The sequence below is a fragment of the Geotrypetes seraphini genome, chromosome 3 (assembly GCF_902459505.1).
Source record: "Geotrypetes seraphini chromosome 3, aGeoSer1.1, whole genome shotgun sequence".
Classification (NCBI taxonomy): domain Eukaryota; kingdom Metazoa; phylum Chordata; class Amphibia; order Gymnophiona; family Dermophiidae; genus Geotrypetes; species Geotrypetes seraphini.
In genome coordinates, this window is record NC_047086.1 from 323,566,208 (window position 1) to 323,586,445 (window position 20,238).

Sequence of the window (20,238 nt, forward strand, 5' to 3'; positions counted from 1 at the left end):
GTAAAATAAAACCGTTTCTTGATTATATGTCTCTTTAGCTATAAATTACAATATTATTATTAAGACTTAGCTAAAAGGAAAGATTTATAAACTATAAAGAGTTTTACTTCATGCAGAATTGTCATTTCTTTAATAAGACATTAACTATTTTTTCTGAGGCCCTCCAAGTACCTACAAATCCAATGGCCTTGCAAAGGGTTTGAGTTTGAAACCACTGAGATAGAGTGTGAGTCCACCAGGACAGATAGGGCAAAATGCTTGGGTCCCTGAATAATTTGTAATCCACATAGAATTGTAGGATATGCAGAATATAAATAAATAAAATATTTTCAGACTTTTACTTTATTTCTTGATCTTTCACTGTTTATAGTATTTCTGTCTTCCTGTTCTGATATTTTACATTTTCTCACTTGATCTATTTAGGTAAGACTGTAAAAAAAACAAAAAAAAAACCCCGAGGGAGCATTGCAGAAAGGGGCAATAGAGAAGAAATGAGCAGAGGAGTTAAGGTTACTAATAATGAACACAGGTACCTTTTGACTTGGTCAAGTGCTATGCATGCAATAGGATAGTGAGTAAATTGATGGGATGTGTACAAAAAGCTCTATATTTTCATGTCAAGAGTCTGAGAGATTGGGTAAAGCGTTATTAATAATTTTTAGGTGCATGTGGCTTAATTGATAGTGTCTATGCGGAAAGTCCATCTGCCTGCATTTGCCCACATAGGGCATCAGGAACAGCAGGGCCGAGCAGCTGCAAATCCTGAAGAGGAGGATGAAGCTCCGTCAGGAATACCCAGGTCTAAATGGCAAAGATTTGTCAAGTTTCAGAAAAGGGGAGCACAAAGGGTGGGGTTAAGAGGAGAGGGCAGGAAAAGTTAGAGACAGGTAAAATAAAGGAAGGGAGGGAATGAAAGGGAAAGCAAAGTGCAAAGTTGGGTGATGGGAGAAAGGAGAGGGAAAGCACCTGAGTGGGTGGCAGAGAGTAAGAGGGGGAAAGGCAAGGGAGATAGAGAAGCCTATATACTACAGCCACGCGCACAAACATAGCCAACACACATATTCCTAAAACACACACACCTACACCGTCACTGAACACACGGCAGACATAGGAGGGGGTGCTGAAAAGTTCTCAGCCAACCAACCAACTTCCTAAATTCTGAGTATTATTTTGCCACTGTAGCTGAAGAGAGTTTTATCTTATTTCTTTAAGTGCCAATTTGCAGAAATAAAATTCTGTTTGTGACATTGTTTCAGATTATTGCTTGAACCATATCCATATCATCCTTGATTAGGCTGAGAACTTTTGAGCAGCCCCCTATATAAACACTGGCAAAAAAACACATCCCCCACCTGACATCCCATCTTCACATTGCCACAGATAACTCTCCCTGTGGAGATATATACTCACACCATTGGTTCACATACAGATCCCTCACATACATCGTGTGGTGGCTACCCAGACACCAACTCCCACATCCCATGCTACATACTTTACCAGCCTGTCCCACCCCAGTCCCTCACAGACCTATGAATGGAGGAAATGGGAAACGCACGTGTCTCACTGTAAGTAGACACTTTTCAACTTGTTTAAGCTTTCTGGACTATTTTTGTTAATGGAGTAAATGAATATTTTACTAAATTGGGACAAATTGGCAATCTCTAAAACAGAATTTTTTAAAGCACTTTTAGATAGTCCTTTGTTTGCCTTGCCCTGTTCAAAGCAGTGAAGATCAGGCAGTGATGTGAAAGGTGAACATTTTTATTTTTACTCATAGATATTAAAAGAAGTGCCAGGAGGAAACAGAAAAAAATGGCACATTTAACATCATTGCAATTAATAGCACATCCTTATATATACTGTATATATATTTAATTTAAAAGTAAAAAATATATAAATAAAATTACAGTAAAATATAAATATAATTGCAGTTTTAAAAAAAGTACAAATAGAGAGCTAGTATAATATGAATATATTCTTTGTACCCATTAAGCTTCAAAAGAACTATTTATAACTGGTGTAGTTTCTGTCAATATATATTTAAAATATATCCACTCTGTACTTAATACAATGAACAAAATCACAGAAAAATATGAAATCTGACAACATGCAGTGAACACACGTGTAAGCGAAGTGGTTATAAGAGCATGCCTTAACACTGAATAAGATATGCAGGCAATAAAAGCAGTGGTATTATTGGAAGGCCCTCCACGGTGTGATTGGAAGGCGTGCACGCTGCTCTAATGCCTTTTCAGTCTTCATCGTTTCAAACTTAGAAACCCGAAGAACTGTCACAAGTGCAAGCGCTATCTCGCCCTTCATCGTCTGGCTTTATGCCCGGTCCACAAACGGAAAAGAATGTCTCCATAAGTCCGAAAAGTTTTTATTGCAGTGATATCCCCCACAACAAAAACTCACAACTGTCTCTATAGCGCTCTGGTCTTCTTGCGCTGCCTCACCAATTCAGAGAGCTTCTCCAGTCCCTCCACCAGGCCCTCCCCGCTGGTGGCACAGCAGCCCTGCACGTGCCATTCATGCCCTCTTTGCTTCCTTAGTTCCAGCTCCTCCACCAGTTCCTGGGGTCGTCTGGCTCCGGGCAGGTCCTGTTTGTTGGCCAGGATCACGAAGGGAACACCCTTCATTTCAACATCTTCTAGGATGGCTTCCAGTTCTTCTTTAGCTTCGGAGAACCTTTCAGAATCTGAACTGTCCACCACAAACACCAGTCCATCCGTGTTTATGAAATAGTGTTTCCACAGGATTCTGATCTTTTTCTGGCCACCGACATCCCAGACTGTGAAGGTCACATTCTTCATCGGCTGCACCGTTTCTACGTTGAAGCCAATCGTGGGGATAGTGGTGACGGTCTCATTTAGCTTTAGCTTATAGATGATGGTAGTTTTCCCAGCAGCATCCAGCCCCAGCAACAGGATCCGAGCATTCAAGCCATAGAAACCCGTCAGAGCTTCATGGATTCTGCTCAGAAGAAGACCCATGATATCTCTCCAATCCCCCAGAGCTCAAGCGTTTCTGTGCCTTGTTGTGACCTGCTTTGCTCCCAATATATAGAGAGCACAGACAGACTAGACTAGCCGGTGCTCCTGGTTTCACTAGCCTGTGTTTTGACAGATCAGGTTTCACTGCTTTAGCTCCTATTGGTCAAAGCCTGGTTTCTGCTGTCTACTTATTGGCTGGAGCCGGAGAAAAGCATTTCCTTATTAGCTGCCAGTGCCTCGTTGGAACTCCAGCAGAAGTTGCTACTGACACAAACGATTGTGATGCAAGAGGAAGTAAAATCTTTGATTAAATGTGTTGCTGTTGTGATAATAAAGTTTATTTAATTATTGACACATTGGAGATCTCGAGTTGTGATGGCGTTTGAGCATCTTGAAGGGTATTTCTGGTCCTGTGCACGAAATCAGATGAAAGAATACATATAGTAAATGAAGGCAGATAAAGACCTGAACGGTTCATCTAATCTGCCCATTAGTTATGCCTATTAAAATACATGATTAATTTAACTTGTCTCTTCTTTGATATTTCTAGGTCATAAACTGCAAAGTCTACCTAGTATTGTCCTAGGTTCCAAATGCTTAAGGTGAAACAGTTATATTTAGGAGGTTTGGTGAAGGCAGACTAATAAATACAATTAAATTTTTAAAAATATATTTTCCCCAATAAATAGAATGCTTTAAAGAATTATGTAAAATGATCTGATGTCTGTTTGAGGCACAATAATTCTGAAAACAGATAAATAACCGAGATGGAAATTCACCAGCTTTGTAATGCAGAAAGAATCACAGATAAGTTTGAAAACCTGCAACGTCAGATCAGTCTGAGCAGAGAACTGAACCTCCCAAAAAAATCCTGGTTGCTTTCTAATTGCAACTGCAAGAAGCTGTAGAATATTTCATTGCTTCTTGCTTCCTGCCCTCCTCAGCTAAACAGGGAAAAAAAGAGTCCGAGAGCTGGTCTCGATGGATGACTATAACAATGGGCTGGATGGCCCAAGTAGTCGCCCATGTTGAGACAGTTTGATAGGATATGGGGGAGGTAGTGGTGTAAGAGTGGGTTGGAGGTGGAAAGGAGAGGGGTAGTTTCCCGCTGGGAGGCTGAGAAAGGATTGGTGGTGCAAAAGGAATCAGGGAAAGGGTTTATAGGTGACATCCCTCCGAGGGACAGTGCACATCCCTGTTCCTCAGAGGCAACTTTCCCGCCCACCCTCCCCTTTGGAGCTAGGGTTTACTCAGGTGATTTGGGGGTTTAGGGTTGTCGCAGCGGCGGTAACCCGAGCTACAAGGTTTTGGCTCATCAGAAGATGAGCGGGTATTTGGCAGTCAGCTCAGTTGAGTGGTGATGCCGCGGGTCAGGTGACCCTGTAAAAGGGGGGCATGGCGGTCCATGCCTAACCCCCTAGGCTCATCAGGGAATGAGCGGTTAAGGGGAAGTGAGCTCAAGTGAGCAAATATGTCTTGAAGCCCGTGGCACAGAATAGGGCATGGAGATCTATGCCACCCCTAGGCTCTTGCTGAGAATTGTGAGTTTTGTAATTGCAATGTCTTGTAGCTCGGGGTGAAGCAAATGTTCATTGCTTCTTGATTGTCCCAATAAACAAAGCTGCAGCCTGATTATTACCATCAATAAAGTGTCTGTGTTTTATTTATCATTAACATTATTGCTGAGGATATAAGGGGGTAAGTAGGGTACAGTGAGAGGGTGTTGTAATTAGGGGGGTTGGGGATGGGTTGTTGGGGTATGAGGGAATGACAACTTGGCCATTCCAGATCCATATGTTAAAATAACTGAAGCAAATGATGATAGATGTGCACTGCTTTCAAAGCCACTTTTCTACACACATATCCCATATATGTCCTCCACACAGATACCCCTCCCAATCACACCAACATACCCCCAGACATTCTGCAGCGCACATACATCATGCAAACAGCCTACCACACAAACATCCAATGACAGTACTCAGTGGCGTACCAAGGGCGGGGCGGGGGTGTGAACTGCCCCGGGTGCCAGCCCAAGGGGGGTACACAGTAGGCCGGGTCCGGGACCTCCCACGCTGCCCTAAATGGCACCTCAGCGCAGCTACCATACTTACTCCGGAGCAGAGTCGGCAGCCACGCTGAAGTGCAAGAATGTCCCGCGATACCTGCGTCTACCACCTCTGCTCTGGAAGAGGTATGTGACATCAGAGGGGGTGGACCGGCAGCTGCAGTCATTGCAGAACCTTGCTGCAACTCCCTGCATTTGCTGGCCCACCCCCTCCGACGTCACTTACCTCTTCCAGAGCAGAAGCGGCAAATCTGACCATGCCTCCCCACTCCTTGTCAAACTTCACTGGCTCCCAATAATCTCCAGAATCCATTTCAAATGTTCCTGCCTGGCTTTTAAGATCATTCACGGCATCCTCCCTCCTCTTATCCCACTATCCTTCAACTCCTCCAGTCCCGACTCCTCCAGAACTGCCCAAAGGTATAAACTAGCCTTCCCCTCTCTACGCGGCATCCACTATGCAGGCAAACTGGGAAAATCCCTTCTCTCCAAAATCACAGGTCTTTTGAACGACCTCACCATCCCGTTGCGGAACCTGGACTCCCTTCAATTATTCCGCAAACAACTGAAAACCTGGCTTTTCATCAAATTGTAACTCTATCCTCCCCCCCCTTTTTCTCCTCCCTTCTACACATAAGTTCATGTAAACCTTTTTCTTCTTCTCTACCTACTATTTAAGTTCTTGTAAACCGTGTCGAGCTCCATACTCATGGAGATGATGCGGTAAATAAACTTAAGGTTTAGATTAGATTAGATTAGAAGCAGTCATCATGGGACCTTGCTGATTTGGATGGAGAGAGAAAGGAGCATAGCAGGAGAAAAAGGGGTCAATGTGGTATGGAAGGGAGGTGAAGGGAGAGGAAGGAGGGTCAGGGTGATATGGAAGTGTGGTGAAGGGTGAGAAAGGGGGTCAGGGTGGTGGAGGGAGAGAAAGGGCATCAGGGTGGTATGAAAGGGTGAGAAAGGGTCAGGGTGGTATGGAAGGGTGGTGAAGGGTGAGAAAAGGGGGTCAGGGTGGTATGGAAAGGTGATGAAGGGTGAGAAAGGGGGTCAGGGTGGTATAGAAGGGTGGTGGAGGGAGAGAAAGGGGGCAGATGCTGATGGAATTGGTGTGCAGGGAAAGGGGAGAGAGACATAAGGGGGAAGGATACTGCATGGAATTTGGTTGGATGGAAAGAAAGGGGGCAGATGCTGATGGAAGTGGGGGGAAGGGAGAGGAGAGAGTGAAATGCCAGACCATAGGGGTGTGGGAGAGGGAAGAAGAGGAGAGGAAAGAGATGCCAGACTATTGGAGGAGGGAAGGAAAGAAGATGGATGCCAGGTGAAGGGAGAGATGGAAGGGGGAGGCATAAAGTTTCTGGAACGGGAATAGAAGGAGAGAAGATGCCATATAGAAGGGGCAGAGAGAGGGTAGACAGTGGATGAAAGGAAGAGAGTGACAAGAAGATGAGGAAAGCAGAAACCAGAGAAGACAAGATAGAAAAAAAATTCTATTTATTTATTTTTTTGCTTTAGGGGAGATGCATCGCTGTTTCTGTGGTGTTGCATTGTATGCAGAGTCCAGCTTCTTGGTGCTTCAGTTTAACCTTTGTCTACGTATTTCTATTTTATCTCCCCTTTTACAAAACTGTAGAGTGTTTTTTAGCGTTGGCCATGGTGGTAACAGCTGTGATACTCAGAATTCTATGAGCGTCTGAGCTGTTACCACCGTGGCTAAAAACTACACTACAGTTTTGTAAAAGGAGGAGGGTTTAGTTTGTGATTACATATTCCATACTAGGTGAAGGTGTTTTCTGTGTTCTGTGTGTTTGAAAAGACATGGTTTTCTGTTAGGATTGACTGTGTAGGATTGATCTGTACTAGTCTGGCTTGTTTAGTTTTACAATGGGTGTATTGATGTTGTACTGCTCACTGCAGTATGTAAGATGTTGCCTTTTCCTAGGTACACTCTTGTGTGACGTGTGGATTATTACTAAAAATCATGTTTTTCATACAGATGGGGGGGGGGGTCACATATGCTAGATACGGCACTGACTGTACTCAAAACTTCCATATACAAAATGTGTACCACACAACCCCCCCACATATTGTATCCTTCCTCATACATGACTACCACACATATACCACATAACCCTAAATATCCTTTACCCCTCCTACACACAATATACACCTCCCACACACCCACATGCTTCCACCCATCCCCATGCCTAGATTCCATAAGTAGTCCTGGCTTCAGCCAGTTAACTGGGTTGGGCATTTGCGATCAGAGCTCACAAAAAGATAAATCCCTCAGTTCTCACAGGTCACAGCTCCACAGACTCTCTCAAGCTTGGGCATAGGCTGGGGGTGGATAACTCTGGTAGGCCGGAGTTGAACTCCCGGTTCTCAATCGTCACCTACTCAGACCAGGCACGTCTTCCTAACTGAAAGAAATCCAGCCAAAGTCCAAGATGCAATTAACAGATGGAAACCTTTTTATTTAACTTGATTGCAAGTTTCAACTCAACTATTTACAAGTTCTTCAGCACTTTACTCACACCTACACCCATACATATGCCTCTCACATACATATTCACACCGTTCACATTGATTACTCCACATTCACACAATTCTGGTTAGACTCTCAAACTTCATACAAATACACCACCTACACAGATATACACACGACAGTTATACACATCTCTGTCCATTCTAATGCCTACAAACCCACATCTCACATCCTTACACACAAGCTCCCAGATTCTATATATGATATATATATTTAGGTGCAGATCCAAGATGTTGTATATCTAAATTAGTTAATGAGCTATCAATAATTATTTGAGACCTTAACAATCAACAATAGTACTTAATTGGCACAAATATGGATTTGCGTGCACATCTTCTTGCATGTTATTCTATAATACCCTGTGCCTAAAGTAGGGTTACCATATGGCACCAGATAAAGGAGTATTCAAATGAAAATAATCTCCCAAAGCCCCAAGAAAGAAAGAATATTGCTTCATCTCCCATTTTTCGGGTTTTGCTACTATTCACCAGATAAAGGAGGACAGATTGAGACATCTGGGCTTTACTTCCATTGATGGAAGTAAATCCCAGATGTCTCAATCCATCCTCATTTTTCTGGAGCCATATCATAACCCTAACCTGAAGCCTCTTGTGTGTAACTGAAAAGGAGGCATGGCCAAGGAAGGGGCATGGGCATTCCAAAATTTTATAGAATAGTGCAGTTTTATAGAATAGTGCTATTTTCAAGTTGAAACAGAAACATGATGGCAGATAAAGGCCAAATGGTCTATCCAGTCTGTCCATCCACAGCAGTGGTTCCCAAACCTGTCCTGGGGACCCCCAGCCAGTCATATATTGGAAGTGACAGGTATGCAAATCTCTCTCATGCATATTCATTAGGGATATCTTGAAAACCTGACTGGCTGGGGGTCCCCCAAGACAGGTTTGGGAACCAGTGATCCACAGCATCCACTATCTCATCCTCCCCCTATGAGAACCCACGTGTCTGTCCCATGCATTTTTGAACTCAGACACAGTCTTTGTCTCTACCACCGACTCGGTCGGAGACTATTCCATACATCTACCACCCTTTCTGTAAAAAAGTATTTCCTTAGATTATCACCGCTGAGCATCATCCTATGTCCTCTCATTCTGAAATTTCCTTTCAAATGAAACTCGCCTCATGCGCATTTATGCCACATAGGTACTTAAACATCTCTATCATATCTCCCCTCTCCTGTCTTTTTCCCCAAAGTATACATATTGAGTTCTTTAAGTCTGTCCACATACACCTTGCGACAAAGACCACCAACCATTTTAGCAACCTTCCTCTGGACCAACTCCATCCCATATATATCTTTTTGAAGGTGCGGTCTCCAGAATTGTACACAATATTCTAAATGAAGTCTCACGAGAGTCCTATATAGGGGCATCAATACCTCCTTTTTCCTACTAGTCCTATGCATCCTAGCACCCCACTAGCTATGAGTTTTGTGCCAGCATTTACACCATCAACTGGCATAAGTTCCAGCACTCAGCTTTAGGCACAGGAATCAGCTCTATTCTATATAGTATGGTCATCTTGCAGTGCCAATATTTTTTGGCAATGATTTTTAAGCTTTGTTTATTGAATATAGCCCCATGTACCTATGCCTCTTGCCAAACACCTCACATATTCCTTTAACTTATACACTCCACCCATTCCTCACATTCCCACTACACCTTACTCATAAATCACTACTACTACTATTAATTATTTATTTAATGCTACCAGATGTACGTAGCGCTGTACAGAGTCACAAAGAAGAATAGTCCCTTCTCGAAAGAGCTTACAATGTAAACAGCCAAGACAGACAAACAGGATGTCATGGATACAGTTAAGGGGAACGGTTAATCAGCTGGCTGGGCTGGAGGGCAGAGGAGTAGGGTTAAGGATTGTAGGCTAAATCAAAATGGTGGGTTTTCAGTCTGCTTTTAAACAAGGTAAGGAGCTTGGCAGACAAACTCAGGCAATTTATTCCAGGCATAGGGGCAGCTAGATGAAAGGAATGAAGTCTGGAATTGGCAGTGGAGAAAAAGGGTACAGCTAAGAGCGGCTTATCAGAGTTCTCTGGGAGGTGTGTAAGGAGAGAAAAGAGATATATTGAGGGGCAGCAGCAGAAACACACTTGTAGGTCAGCAATAGGAGCTTGAACTGTATGTGATAGCGGATAGGGAGCCAGTGAAGTGACTAAAGGAGAGGGGTGACATGAGCATAGCGAAGTTGGTAGAAGATGAGTCGTGCAGCAGAGTTTTGCACAGATTGCAAGGGGGAGAGGCGATGCTGCAGGAGACCAGTTAGAAGTAGATTGCAATAATCTAAGCATAAGGTTACAAGAGCGTGGACAAGAGTCATCTGCTCAGAGAGGAAGGGGCGAATTTTGGTGATAGTGAAGAGAAGTGACAGGTCAGCAGTTTTTGGATATGTGTAGAAAATGAGAGGTTGGAATAAAAAAATGACTCCAAGGTTGCGAGCAAAGGAGACTTGAACAATGACAGTATTATTTACCAAGATGGAGAAAGGAGGAGGAGGAGCAGAGGGTTTAGGAGGAAAGAGGAGCAGCACAGTCTTGGACATATTCAGTTTCAGATGATGGCAAGATATCCAGGCGGCAATGTCGGCAATGTCAGCCAAACAAGCAGAGACTTTTTCTTGGATTTTAGGTGAAATTTCGGGTGTAGAGAGGTAGATGTGGGAGTCATCAGCATATAGGTGATACTGGAATCCATGGGAGGACATCAAGGCACTGAGGGAAGAGGTATAGAGAGAGAAGAGGTCCTAAGACAGAACCCTGGAGTATGCCATCTGCTAGCGAGATAGCAGCAGAAGAGGACCCACCAACACATACACTAAAGCCAGATCTCTTGATGTTCTCCAGTCCCTTGTGGAACTGATTCATATTAATTTTATTGTCATGATCATTTGTACATGTGTGGCCAAATACATAAAGATTTCACTTCCTCCTGCATCACAGCCATTTGTGTCAATAGAATGTTTGCCAAAGCTTCCAACACATCACTAACAGCTAACAAGGAAATGCTTCTTTCTAATTCCAGCCAATTACTACACAGGACAAGCAGGATTGGCCAATATGAGCTAAAGTGGTGAAACCTGATCTGTCAAAACACAGGCACATGAAACCAGGAGTAGCACTTCCAGGCTAATTGGTGTGGCTCTACAGTGTATATATATGGGAGGAAATCAGGTTACAGAACACAGAAGCCAGAGAGAAAAGAGAAACCCTAAAAAACTGGAACTCTGAAGAGACTGGCGATATCATGGGTCTTCTACTGAGCAGAATCCATGAAGCTCTGACAGGTTTCTATGGCTTGAATGCTCGGATCCTGTTGCTGGGGCTGGATGCTGCTGGGAAAACTACCATCATCTATAAGCTGAAGTTAAATGAGACCGTCACTACCATCCCCACCATTGGCTTTAACGTAGAAACGGTGCAGCCGATCAAGAATGTGACCTTCACAGTCTGGGATGTGGGTGGTCAAGAAAAGATCAGAATCCTGTGGAAACACTATTTCATAAACACCGATGGACTGGTGTTTGTGGTGGACAGTTCAGATTCTGAAAGGTTCTCCGAAGCTAAAGAAGAACTGGAAGCCATCCTAGAAGATGTTGAAATGAAGCGTGTTCCCTTCGTGATCCTGGCCAACAAACAGGACCTGCCTGGAGCCAGACGACCCCAGGAACTGGTGGACGAGCTGGAACTAAGGAAGCAAAGAGGGCATGAATGGCACGTGCAGGGCTGCTGTGCCACCAGCGGGGAGGGGCTGGTGGAGGGACTGGAGAAGCTCTCTGAACTGGTGAAGCAGCGCAAGAAACCTAGAGCCTTCTAGAGAGAGGTCTGTCACTGTCAGCCGGATTTAGCACGGCCGTTTCACCGCGGGTCGTTTCATCGCATCCACACTGAATCATCTCATTCCTTGACCTGATGTCACCTCGTCCACTTCACAGATCTGGTTATCCGGTGTCAGCCAGGCTCTAAAACAACACACATTGACGTCCCCAGTAATACAAGAACCAGGGCGCCTGTCTCTCCACATTTGACCCTGACACTCCAGTCCTCTCTCTCACCAGCTTCCATCTTCAACCCCTCACTGCTCCAACCTGCGCTACGGTATTGTTGGGGCAGGTATGAGTTTGATGGGGGCGGGGGTGATCGCAGACAGGGAGGAGAGAGCGAGGGTAGAATTTTGGGAGATGTCTGGAGGGCATCACCCCCCCCCCCCAAACACTGAATCGTCCCTACTTGAGGAAGAGGTGCTGGATCACAGACGAGGGCGAAGATAGAAGTTTTGTGTGGGAGAGGGGTGAGCATGTTCATTGCGAGATATTGCATGAGCCCGATTCAGCGCTAAACTGGCCTTGATGAATCATTATCAATTACTTGTCTGTCTGAACATGTTGCTCAGATACATTAAGGCATGCCCATAAAAATACTGTACTTCACTTACAAATGTATTCAGAGTATGTTGATTTAATTATTTGTATGTGATTTCTGTCATTGTATTAAATAAGGACTTTTTAATTGTTCAATAAATGTTATTACCGGTTGGAAAGACACCACCCTTGCCTTTCTTTGTTTGACTATCCTTTTTCGAAGGTGGGGCGTTCTTCTGTTCTGCCTGATTGTATTAAATACGCGTATCTGTGCTTGTGCAGGAACTGCTACATAAGTAATGATTTCTTTGAAGCTTGTTAAATCCATATAGACCAGGGGTGTCAAAGTCCCTCCTTGAGGGCCGCAATCCAGTCGGGTTTTCAGGATTTCCCCAATGAATATGCATGAGATCTATTTGCATGCACTGCTTTCATTGTATGCTAATAGATCTCATGCATATTCAATGAATCTTGTAATATTTAAATCATATATACAGCCCCTAGTTTCCTATGGAAGCTCAGGGGTAGGTTCTGGACTTGGGGTTAGAAAAATCTGTTGATAGTTAAGACATTGTAGTACATTTGCCATAATCTGGTTTACTTAATCCAGAACACATTTTATAATCTTTGTACTTTTAAACATTTTAATTGAAAAATAAATGTTTCTTGTGGGACAAGATCATTGTTCTCATTTCATATTTCTTTTTAACTTTTCTGTAGTTTTAGGGTTCATCTCACCCCTCCTTCCCCAGCTCAGTTGCTGGGTCTCTCATCTCCAAACCCACTCCCAACTCTGGAATGCTTTCTTACCATTCTGGAGAACTCCCGTCTTCAACAGCCGGAGGGAACAAGACTTGTATTGCAACATGCTGCTGACTGATGATATCTGCTGGTACTTCACCTCATATTTTCTCCTTTTCACTTTCCATGTCATTCTTCTCTCTGCCAATGTCCTGATGTGCCAAGAGGGAAAGAAGTGGGGAGTGTGGTGCTGTGGTTAAAGCTATAGCCTCAGTGCCCTGAGGCTGTGGGTTCAAACCCACGCTGCTCCTTGTGACCCTGGGTAAGCCACTTATCACCCCAGGTACAATAGCTAGATTGTGAGCCCACTGGGACAGACAGGGAAAAATGCTTGAGTACCTGAATAAATGAATGCAAAGCATTCTGAGTTCCCCTGAAAGAACCGTATTGAAAATTGAATGAATAAAGAACAACCCCTGGCTCACTAGCAGACAGCTGTAGCGTGGCATTTTAGGTTGCATCCATTTCATCTGCCAGTCAAGTTCACTGTGGTTTTTGCATATGCTGTGGTGTCAGTGAGACTACAGGGCCCTCCTGCCCTTTCCAATTGTAGACAGAAAGTAACTAGCAGAGAAAGCAGACATGACATGAAGAGCTGCTCTCCTTCTGCCAGCAAGAGGGAACAGAACAAATTGGAAAGCACCTGCTACAAGCTTGATGGAAAGGGCATAATTCTATAAGAAGTTATCTAGTCTGTCTTAGCCTTTAAAAAAGGCGTATAAAAATTGGCCTCTTATAGAATATCAACCAATAAAAATGTTAGTGCTGTGTGTTGATGTAGTGTACTCTGCTAGTGGGCTTACACATAGGTGTAGTTTGGGTGTAGCCCTAGTGTTCACCTGTAAATTATATTGTATTCATGCATATATCTAGGTGTGGGTATTTATACCAGCTATTGTGGTGACTTGAATATATCTCTCATCCAGTCAACTATGGTGAAGAGTTTGTTTCTTTTATTTCTACTGGAAAATAGAGTTGGTGCCCCCCTCCCCCCCCGGCCAATTTACAAAATCTAATAGTTGAGTGCTAGCTGAAGTCTTTGACAGATCATGAATTAACTGCCTCCAGTTCCGATAGCATTCAGGCCTGCTTTGCATTGCTGGAATGTTTATAAATTCGTAGGGGTTCCATTCCAGGAGCACCCACAAATTTTGAAAAACTGTGAATGCGGTTTAAGGGGCTGATTGGAGGCAGGAGAGGGCAGCTGGAGTGCTAGTGGGTACTGAAAATCATTTGCGGTATTTTCTGACCGTCTCTTCCTGGTACTAAAGTCAGGCTACACCAAACATCAGCAACTCCGGTCCTCGAGGGCCGGAATCCAGTCGGGTTTTCAGGACTTCCCCAATGAATAAGCATGAGATCTATTTGCATGCACTGCTTTCAATGCAAATTCATTGGTGAAATCCTGAAAACATGATTGGATTCTGGCCCTCAAGGACCGGAGTTGCCCATGTCTGGGCTACACCAATCAGGAGCTGCTGTGACACACCAGATAGTGTGTCAAAGCAGCTCCTGATTGGTGTAACCATGACTTTAGTACCAGGAAGTGGTGATCAGAAAATACCGTGAATTACTGAATCTGCAATTCGCAAACTGTGAATTCATGGGGTTTTACTGTACTTGACAAACCCTCATTTTGAGTCAAAAAGCCTCCTTTCTCCTGTTAACTCATGTGGAGGCATATTTTCAAAGCATTTAGATGCACAAAGTTCCAGATTTTATGGTGTTGGAACAAAACACAAACAAAAGTGAATGAGAATTTCCTTAAATGATTATTTTGACTCTGAAATGCATCCTAGTTAATTGGAGACAGCAAAATTGTCCAGGCCTCACTTAATGGTAAAATCCTTGGAAAGGCTGTCTGTAAAGAGGTAGTTTCAGGCATTACCAGAAAGTGTGGGAACCTATTTGGAATGCACAAAGGTGAGAAAGAAAATCCAACGTAGTCAGGGATAAGTAAACAACAGCAAGCAGAAAACAACGAATAGACTGCAGATAATGTACAAGTAGGCATTATTTATTAATAAATGCAGTAACATATACAACCTTATAGCCAACCAAGGGACCCGACACGGTCCGTGTTTCGGATAACACGCTTTCCTCAGGGGTCCATGGTGGTTAAGGTATAAAGCAAACTGCATAAAAGATAACAAACGCACGCCAATCACGATCAAATAGGGTCAAGCAAGTCGGGTCCCTTGGTTGGCTATAAGGTTGTATATGTTACTGCATTTATTAATAAACAACGCCTGCATCTTGTACATTATCTGCAACCTATTTGGAATACAATGCCACATAGAGCTAGAAGTTGGATATTAAAATTCTTAAAGCTATGAGGAGAAAGTCCAATTTTTGCATGTGGTAGGCTGGGAAGGATGGCTCTATTATTGCTTCTATTATGATTAATGCTTTGTATCATTGTTCATGTTTTTTGGTTAATAACATTAAAAAATAATAATATAAAAAGATCAGAAATAATTAATTGTGCCATAACAACATAGGAATAGCCTTATTGGGTCAGACCAATGGTCCATCAAGCTCAGTAGCCCGTTCTCATGGTGGCCAATCCAAGTCACTAGTACCTGACAAAAATCCAAAGAGTAGCAACATTCCATATATGCAATAGGAGACTTAAGGAATGGGTAATTTTTTTTCACATCGCTACATATAGTCCTGTTCTGCCAGTATCACCTATTTCTATATAGCATAACTGCTGCTTAAAATTAGGGCCCATTTTTATTATAATATTCTGAGTATGATGTGGTTGAAATTCTTAAGTTCAGACTTAATATAAGAACATAAGAGTTGCTGTACTGGGTCAGACCAATCGTCAATCCATTCCAATATCCTGTTTTCTAATAGTGGACAGTCAAAGTCACAAGTACCTGGCAGAGTCTACAACAGTAGTGAGATTCCATGCTACTTAACCTCAGGGATAAGCAGAGGTTTTTTCCCCCAGATCTAATTTAATAAGTTTATAGACTTTTTCTCAAGGAATTTGTCCTAACATTTTTAAACCCACCTAAATTAATTGTTTTATCACTTTCTCCACCAATGAGTTCCAGACCTTAACTATATGTTTAGTATAGCATTATTTTAAAATCAATTTGAGAATTCTTAACACTACCATTTTTCTTCCAACATAAAGTTTATTTTTCAGAGAATCATCATTAAAAATTCTCAGTGTTGGCTGATGGTGCCAAAGCATAGAAACCTGATGGCAGATAAAGGCCAAATGGGCCATCTAGTCTGCCCATCCACAGAATCCACTATCTCCTTTTTTCCCTAAGAGATCCCATGTGCCTGTCCTAAGCTTTCTTGAATTCAGCCAGTCTTTGTCTCCACCACCTCTACTGGGAGACTATTCCATGCATCTACCACCCTTTATGTAAAAAGGTATTTCCTTAGATTACTCCTCATTCTAAGCTCTCTCACCTTTATGTTTCCTTTCAATTGAGACTCGCCTCATGCATATTTATGCCACATAGGTATTTAAACATCTATCACATCTCACTTCAAAGTATACATGTTGAGATCTTTAGATTTGTACCCATATGCCTTATGACATAGACCATTAACTATTTTAGTTGCCTTCCTCTGGACCGACTCCATCCTGTTTATATCTTTTTAAAGTTGTGGACTCCAGAATTGTACACAGTATTCTAAATGAGGTCTCACCAGAGTCTTATACAGGTGCATCAATACCTCCTTTTTCCTACTGGCCATACCTCTTTCTAGCATCCTTCTAGCTTTTGCTGTCACCTTTTTAACCTGTTTGGTCATCTTAATATTACACCCAAGTCCCGCTCCTCTTTCATGCACAAAAGTTCTTCACCCCCTAAAAATTGTACTGTTCCCTTGGGTTTCTGCAGCCCAAATGCATGACCTAGCATTTCAGCTGCCAAATTTTAGACCATTCCTCAAGCTTCACTAGGACCTTCCTCATGTTTTTCATACCATCAGGGGTGTCTACTCTACTGTAGATTTTGGTATCATCTGCAAAGAGGCAAATCTTACCAGTCAGTCCTTCAGCAATATCGCTTACAGTACAGGTCCAAGCATTTCTCCTTTAAATTCTCCTCTGTCAAGCATTTCCAATTTATTCAGCTTACCCCTTAGAGCAGGGGTGTCAAAGTCCCTCCTTGAGGGCCACAATCCAGTCAGGTTTTCAGGATTCCCCCAATGAATATGCAAGCAGTGTCTCACTTCCGGCTCACCACACAATTGTTTCCCACGTACTCACCTTTATAGGACCCCCAGGGACTCCTGAAGGAGCCTTTTTGTCGAAACGCGGACTATGTTGGGTCCTGTATCCCTAGTGGACTAGGTCCTTTAAGGCTCTTATGTGGATGATTTATTTTTATGTGGATGGAATTATTTTATGTGGATGATTTCAGTGTACCTTTGGAACTTTGACACTTTCTAATAAAGTCCATTTAGGAACATCGTCACTCCACATAATTTTTTTGGTTTTCTCATATAAATGCTTCCCATTACCCATGATCATCAATAATAAAATCTCTCCCAGACAGGAAACCATCATGTGTTCTCTAGTTCTATAAAAGAGATTTTTGTGTGTGCAGTACAGCGCTTTCTGAAGCTTTCCGTAGTTAGTTCAATCATTTCAAATTCATACAGACTCTTATTTTTCACACGTTTACTGTTTTTATTATTTTTTTAAGCATATTTAGTGCTCATGAAATGAGCTAAATTTAGATTGTTAGAAAGTGTTAAGATGGAAGAGGGATAGGGGAATGAGGGAACGAATGTAGTAAAACAATCCTGAGCCCACCATGTCCTGGACAATGTTTCAGCCCATCTGGGCGCAAGAATAGTGGCCCTGCAAATCTCCCTTGTCCTGGGAATAGCCATCTTGGAGAAAAGTCATCACATACACACATTTTAAATATACAGTCCCATCACTACTGACAAATTGTAATATTCCGAGCAGGACATGGTTGAAATTCTTATGTTCAAACTTAAATAAAATCGATAATGCTACCATTGAAAGTGTAAACACAGTTCCCGGGCTGGCTGTATGACAATATTTGCACTATAATAAACATTTAAGGGCTAAATTCTAAATATGGTGCAAAAAAACCCCCCCCAAAAAAACAACTATTCTATAAGCTGCACTTAAAGTTACATTACATTACATTACTGATTTCTATTCCGCCTCAACCTTGCAGTTCTGGGCAGATTACAAAAGAGACAACTGGACATTTCCAGGATAATTACAGAGAGAATTCTGGTCATTTCCAGGAGAAGTTACAAGAATAATGGAGCTGTATATTTCAAGAGCTACAAGATGCTGTACAAATAGGAAATAGTGCAAATAAAGTTAAGTGCAGTTTATAATAGTGCTTATACCTGGGAACTGCGACTAGATTTAGATACAGCCATTTGCACCAAAGAAATTGCGCCTAAATTTGGACACAGATGCCAGTATTCTATAATTATGTGCATTTCTGTGACCAAGTTTACACAGGTAACTTGTAATACATTTCAATTAGCACCAATAATTGCTTGTTGTTCATTTAAATTGTGCAAGCAATTTGGGTACATGACCAAAATTGCACACACAATTTTTAATATTTTTTTGTAGAATTTGGGGGTATAGAGACCATTACCCTGAAAAACTCAATTATTAAAACAGTATATCATATGATATATAAATTTATATAAATTTCAACAGAAGATAGAAGTGTAAGCAATTTGGCTATGCCCTCTTTACCACTAAAATGCTAGATTGGAAGAATTATATGTTTAGTCTTGTCTCCTGATCACGCTAATAAGCAAAACACAAGCTTGTGTCGAGCAAAACTTCAGAAACTTGGAGCTATTTATATGGAATGTACCAAGCACAAATGTAGAATTTTATTATAACACTACATTGTATCCTTCCAAAGGAAATAAAATAGTATTGGAAAACACCACCATAAAGACCACAGAATAAGATAAATAAATTAAATGAAGATCATTTATAGTATTATACCCTTGAGATCATATATTTTTGGGAATACTTTTAATATGACCAATATAGACTTAGGGCTTGATTCTACAAATGCACGATCCAATGGTAGGCAGTGGTAGGCATCCTACCGTCATCTCACAGCCAAGGAAAAGCACATTTTTTAAAAAAGGGGGAAGGACGCCTACATTGTAGGCGTATGTCAAACACCTACAGAGACACACAGAGACGCTTACAGACACCCAAGGCGTGGGGTGGGTCTAGTTTCCCCTTAAGTGGCCTTGGTAAACTTCTCTGTGCATCTCTGTAGGCAAGAGACAGACACTTTTATTGTAGGCCTCTAAAATTCTGGCCTACATTTAAGGTGTCTGTGAGAAAACTAGATGCGATTCTCCATAGGATGCCGATTGCGTGTCAATCACACATTGGCTGCAGGCCTACATTTAAGACGTCTCTGTCGCCCCTACAGAGATATATAGGGATGCTTAAGCACATCCAAAGCCACTTCCGCCTGAAACCAGGCCCATATTCCGCCTTGGGCTTACTTAAGTGTCCCTACGCGTCTTTGTAGATGTACTACAGCCATCTACAATGTAGGTGTCCTTCCTTGAACAATTTTTTTTTTTTTTAAATGTGCATCCCAATTGGCTGCCAGAGGGCAGGATGCCTAATGCCACCTGCAATTGGGACACGTGTTTTGAGAATCAGGCCCTTAGTGTATTGAATGTGTGTGTGGGAGATCTTTTCCTGTTCTCTCCCTACCATGACTACCCTCAGGATTGCAGGAGAACAACAAGAACAGCTCCAAGGATTTTTCTTCAAAGCCAGGAAAATTAACATCTATTTGCAGGATGGATATTAGTATTTGACATATGTGGCTGTGGTATATTATACAGCACACAGTGGGTACAGAATTCAATGAGTCCTAGAAGTAGTTGCAAATCTTTCATCTGCATCTAGTTGAAGTCTTTGTTCATTAGCTTTTCTCTGGTAGTTTTATGATGCACTTGACACAGCCAGCTTTTTCAAATGATCCATGAACACTTGCAGACTGACATCGTCCGTTAGGATTGGGGCACCAGACTCCTGCAATTCAATTTTAAAAATTATAAGTCATGTAGTGGTTACAAAATACCTTAAGAACAGAAGTTACAGTAAGATAGTGATAGCTGTTAAAGACCAAAATGGTTCATCCAGTCAGCTGAGTGATTTCTCCATGTTGGAAGGCCAGATTTTTATAAAAAAAAAAAAAAAATCTTTGACAATAAACATTCCAGCAAAACAATTAGAATGCAACATTCTAGATTTCCCCATTCTTATCCCCTATCCCTAGCTGCATAAGATACTTCTTCACTCTTTAATCATGAATTCTGAAACTGTTCACCCTCTTCTCGATTCAATCCTCCCCCTTCATTCTAAGCCACTTCTTTCTTTTTTTGCCTTTTTAAGTCCCCTTGTCTTC

The 20,238-nt window shown here is 42.2% G+C and overlaps 3 protein-coding genes across 4 annotated transcripts in view; 1 reads left to right on the top strand and 2 right to left on the bottom strand.

The window, feature by feature from the left end:
• Positions 1-1,740: 1,740 nt before the first annotated feature.
• LOC117357027 (ADP-ribosylation factor-like) lies at positions 1,741-3,099 on the bottom strand. Its single transcript, XM_033937147.1, has one exon. It carries the CDS (start codon positions 2,994-2,996, stop codon positions 2,427-2,429), a length of 570 nt encoding a protein of 189 aa, XP_033793038.1. The 5' UTR covers positions 2,997-3,099; the 3' UTR covers positions 1,741-2,426.
• A 7,740-nt stretch (positions 3,100-10,839) lies between these two features.
• LOC117357390 (ADP-ribosylation factor-like) lies at positions 10,840-12,337 on the top strand. Its single transcript, XM_033937887.1, has one exon. The coding sequence runs from the start codon at positions 10,891-10,893 to the stop codon at positions 11,458-11,460; it is 570 nt and encodes a 189-aa protein (XP_033793778.1). The 5' UTR covers positions 10,840-10,890; the 3' UTR covers positions 11,461-12,337.
• A 5,119-nt stretch (positions 12,338-17,456) lies between these two features.
• The window catches only part of SEC23B (SEC23 homolog B, COPII coat complex component), a 53,573-nt gene continuing 50,791 nt past the window's right edge, over positions 17,457-20,238 (bottom strand). For both annotated transcript variants that reach the window (XM_033937803.1, XM_033937802.1), the window contains one exon: positions 17,457-19,862. In XM_033937803.1, coding sequence (XP_033793694.1) covers positions 19,773-19,862 — 90 coding nt within the window. In that variant the 3' untranslated portion in view covers positions 17,457-19,772. The remainder of the gene's footprint in view (positions 19,863-20,238) is intronic.

Excerpts from the sequence above, each read along its gene's own strand:
- LOC117357390 (XM_033937887.1), top strand. The coding sequence starts at position 10,891 with ATGGGTCTTCTACTGAGCAGAATCCATGAAGCTCTGACAGGTTTCTAT.
- LOC117357027 (XM_033937147.1), bottom strand. The coding sequence starts at position 2,996 with ATGGGTCTTCTTCTGAGCAGAATCCATGAAGCTCTGACGGGTTTCTAT.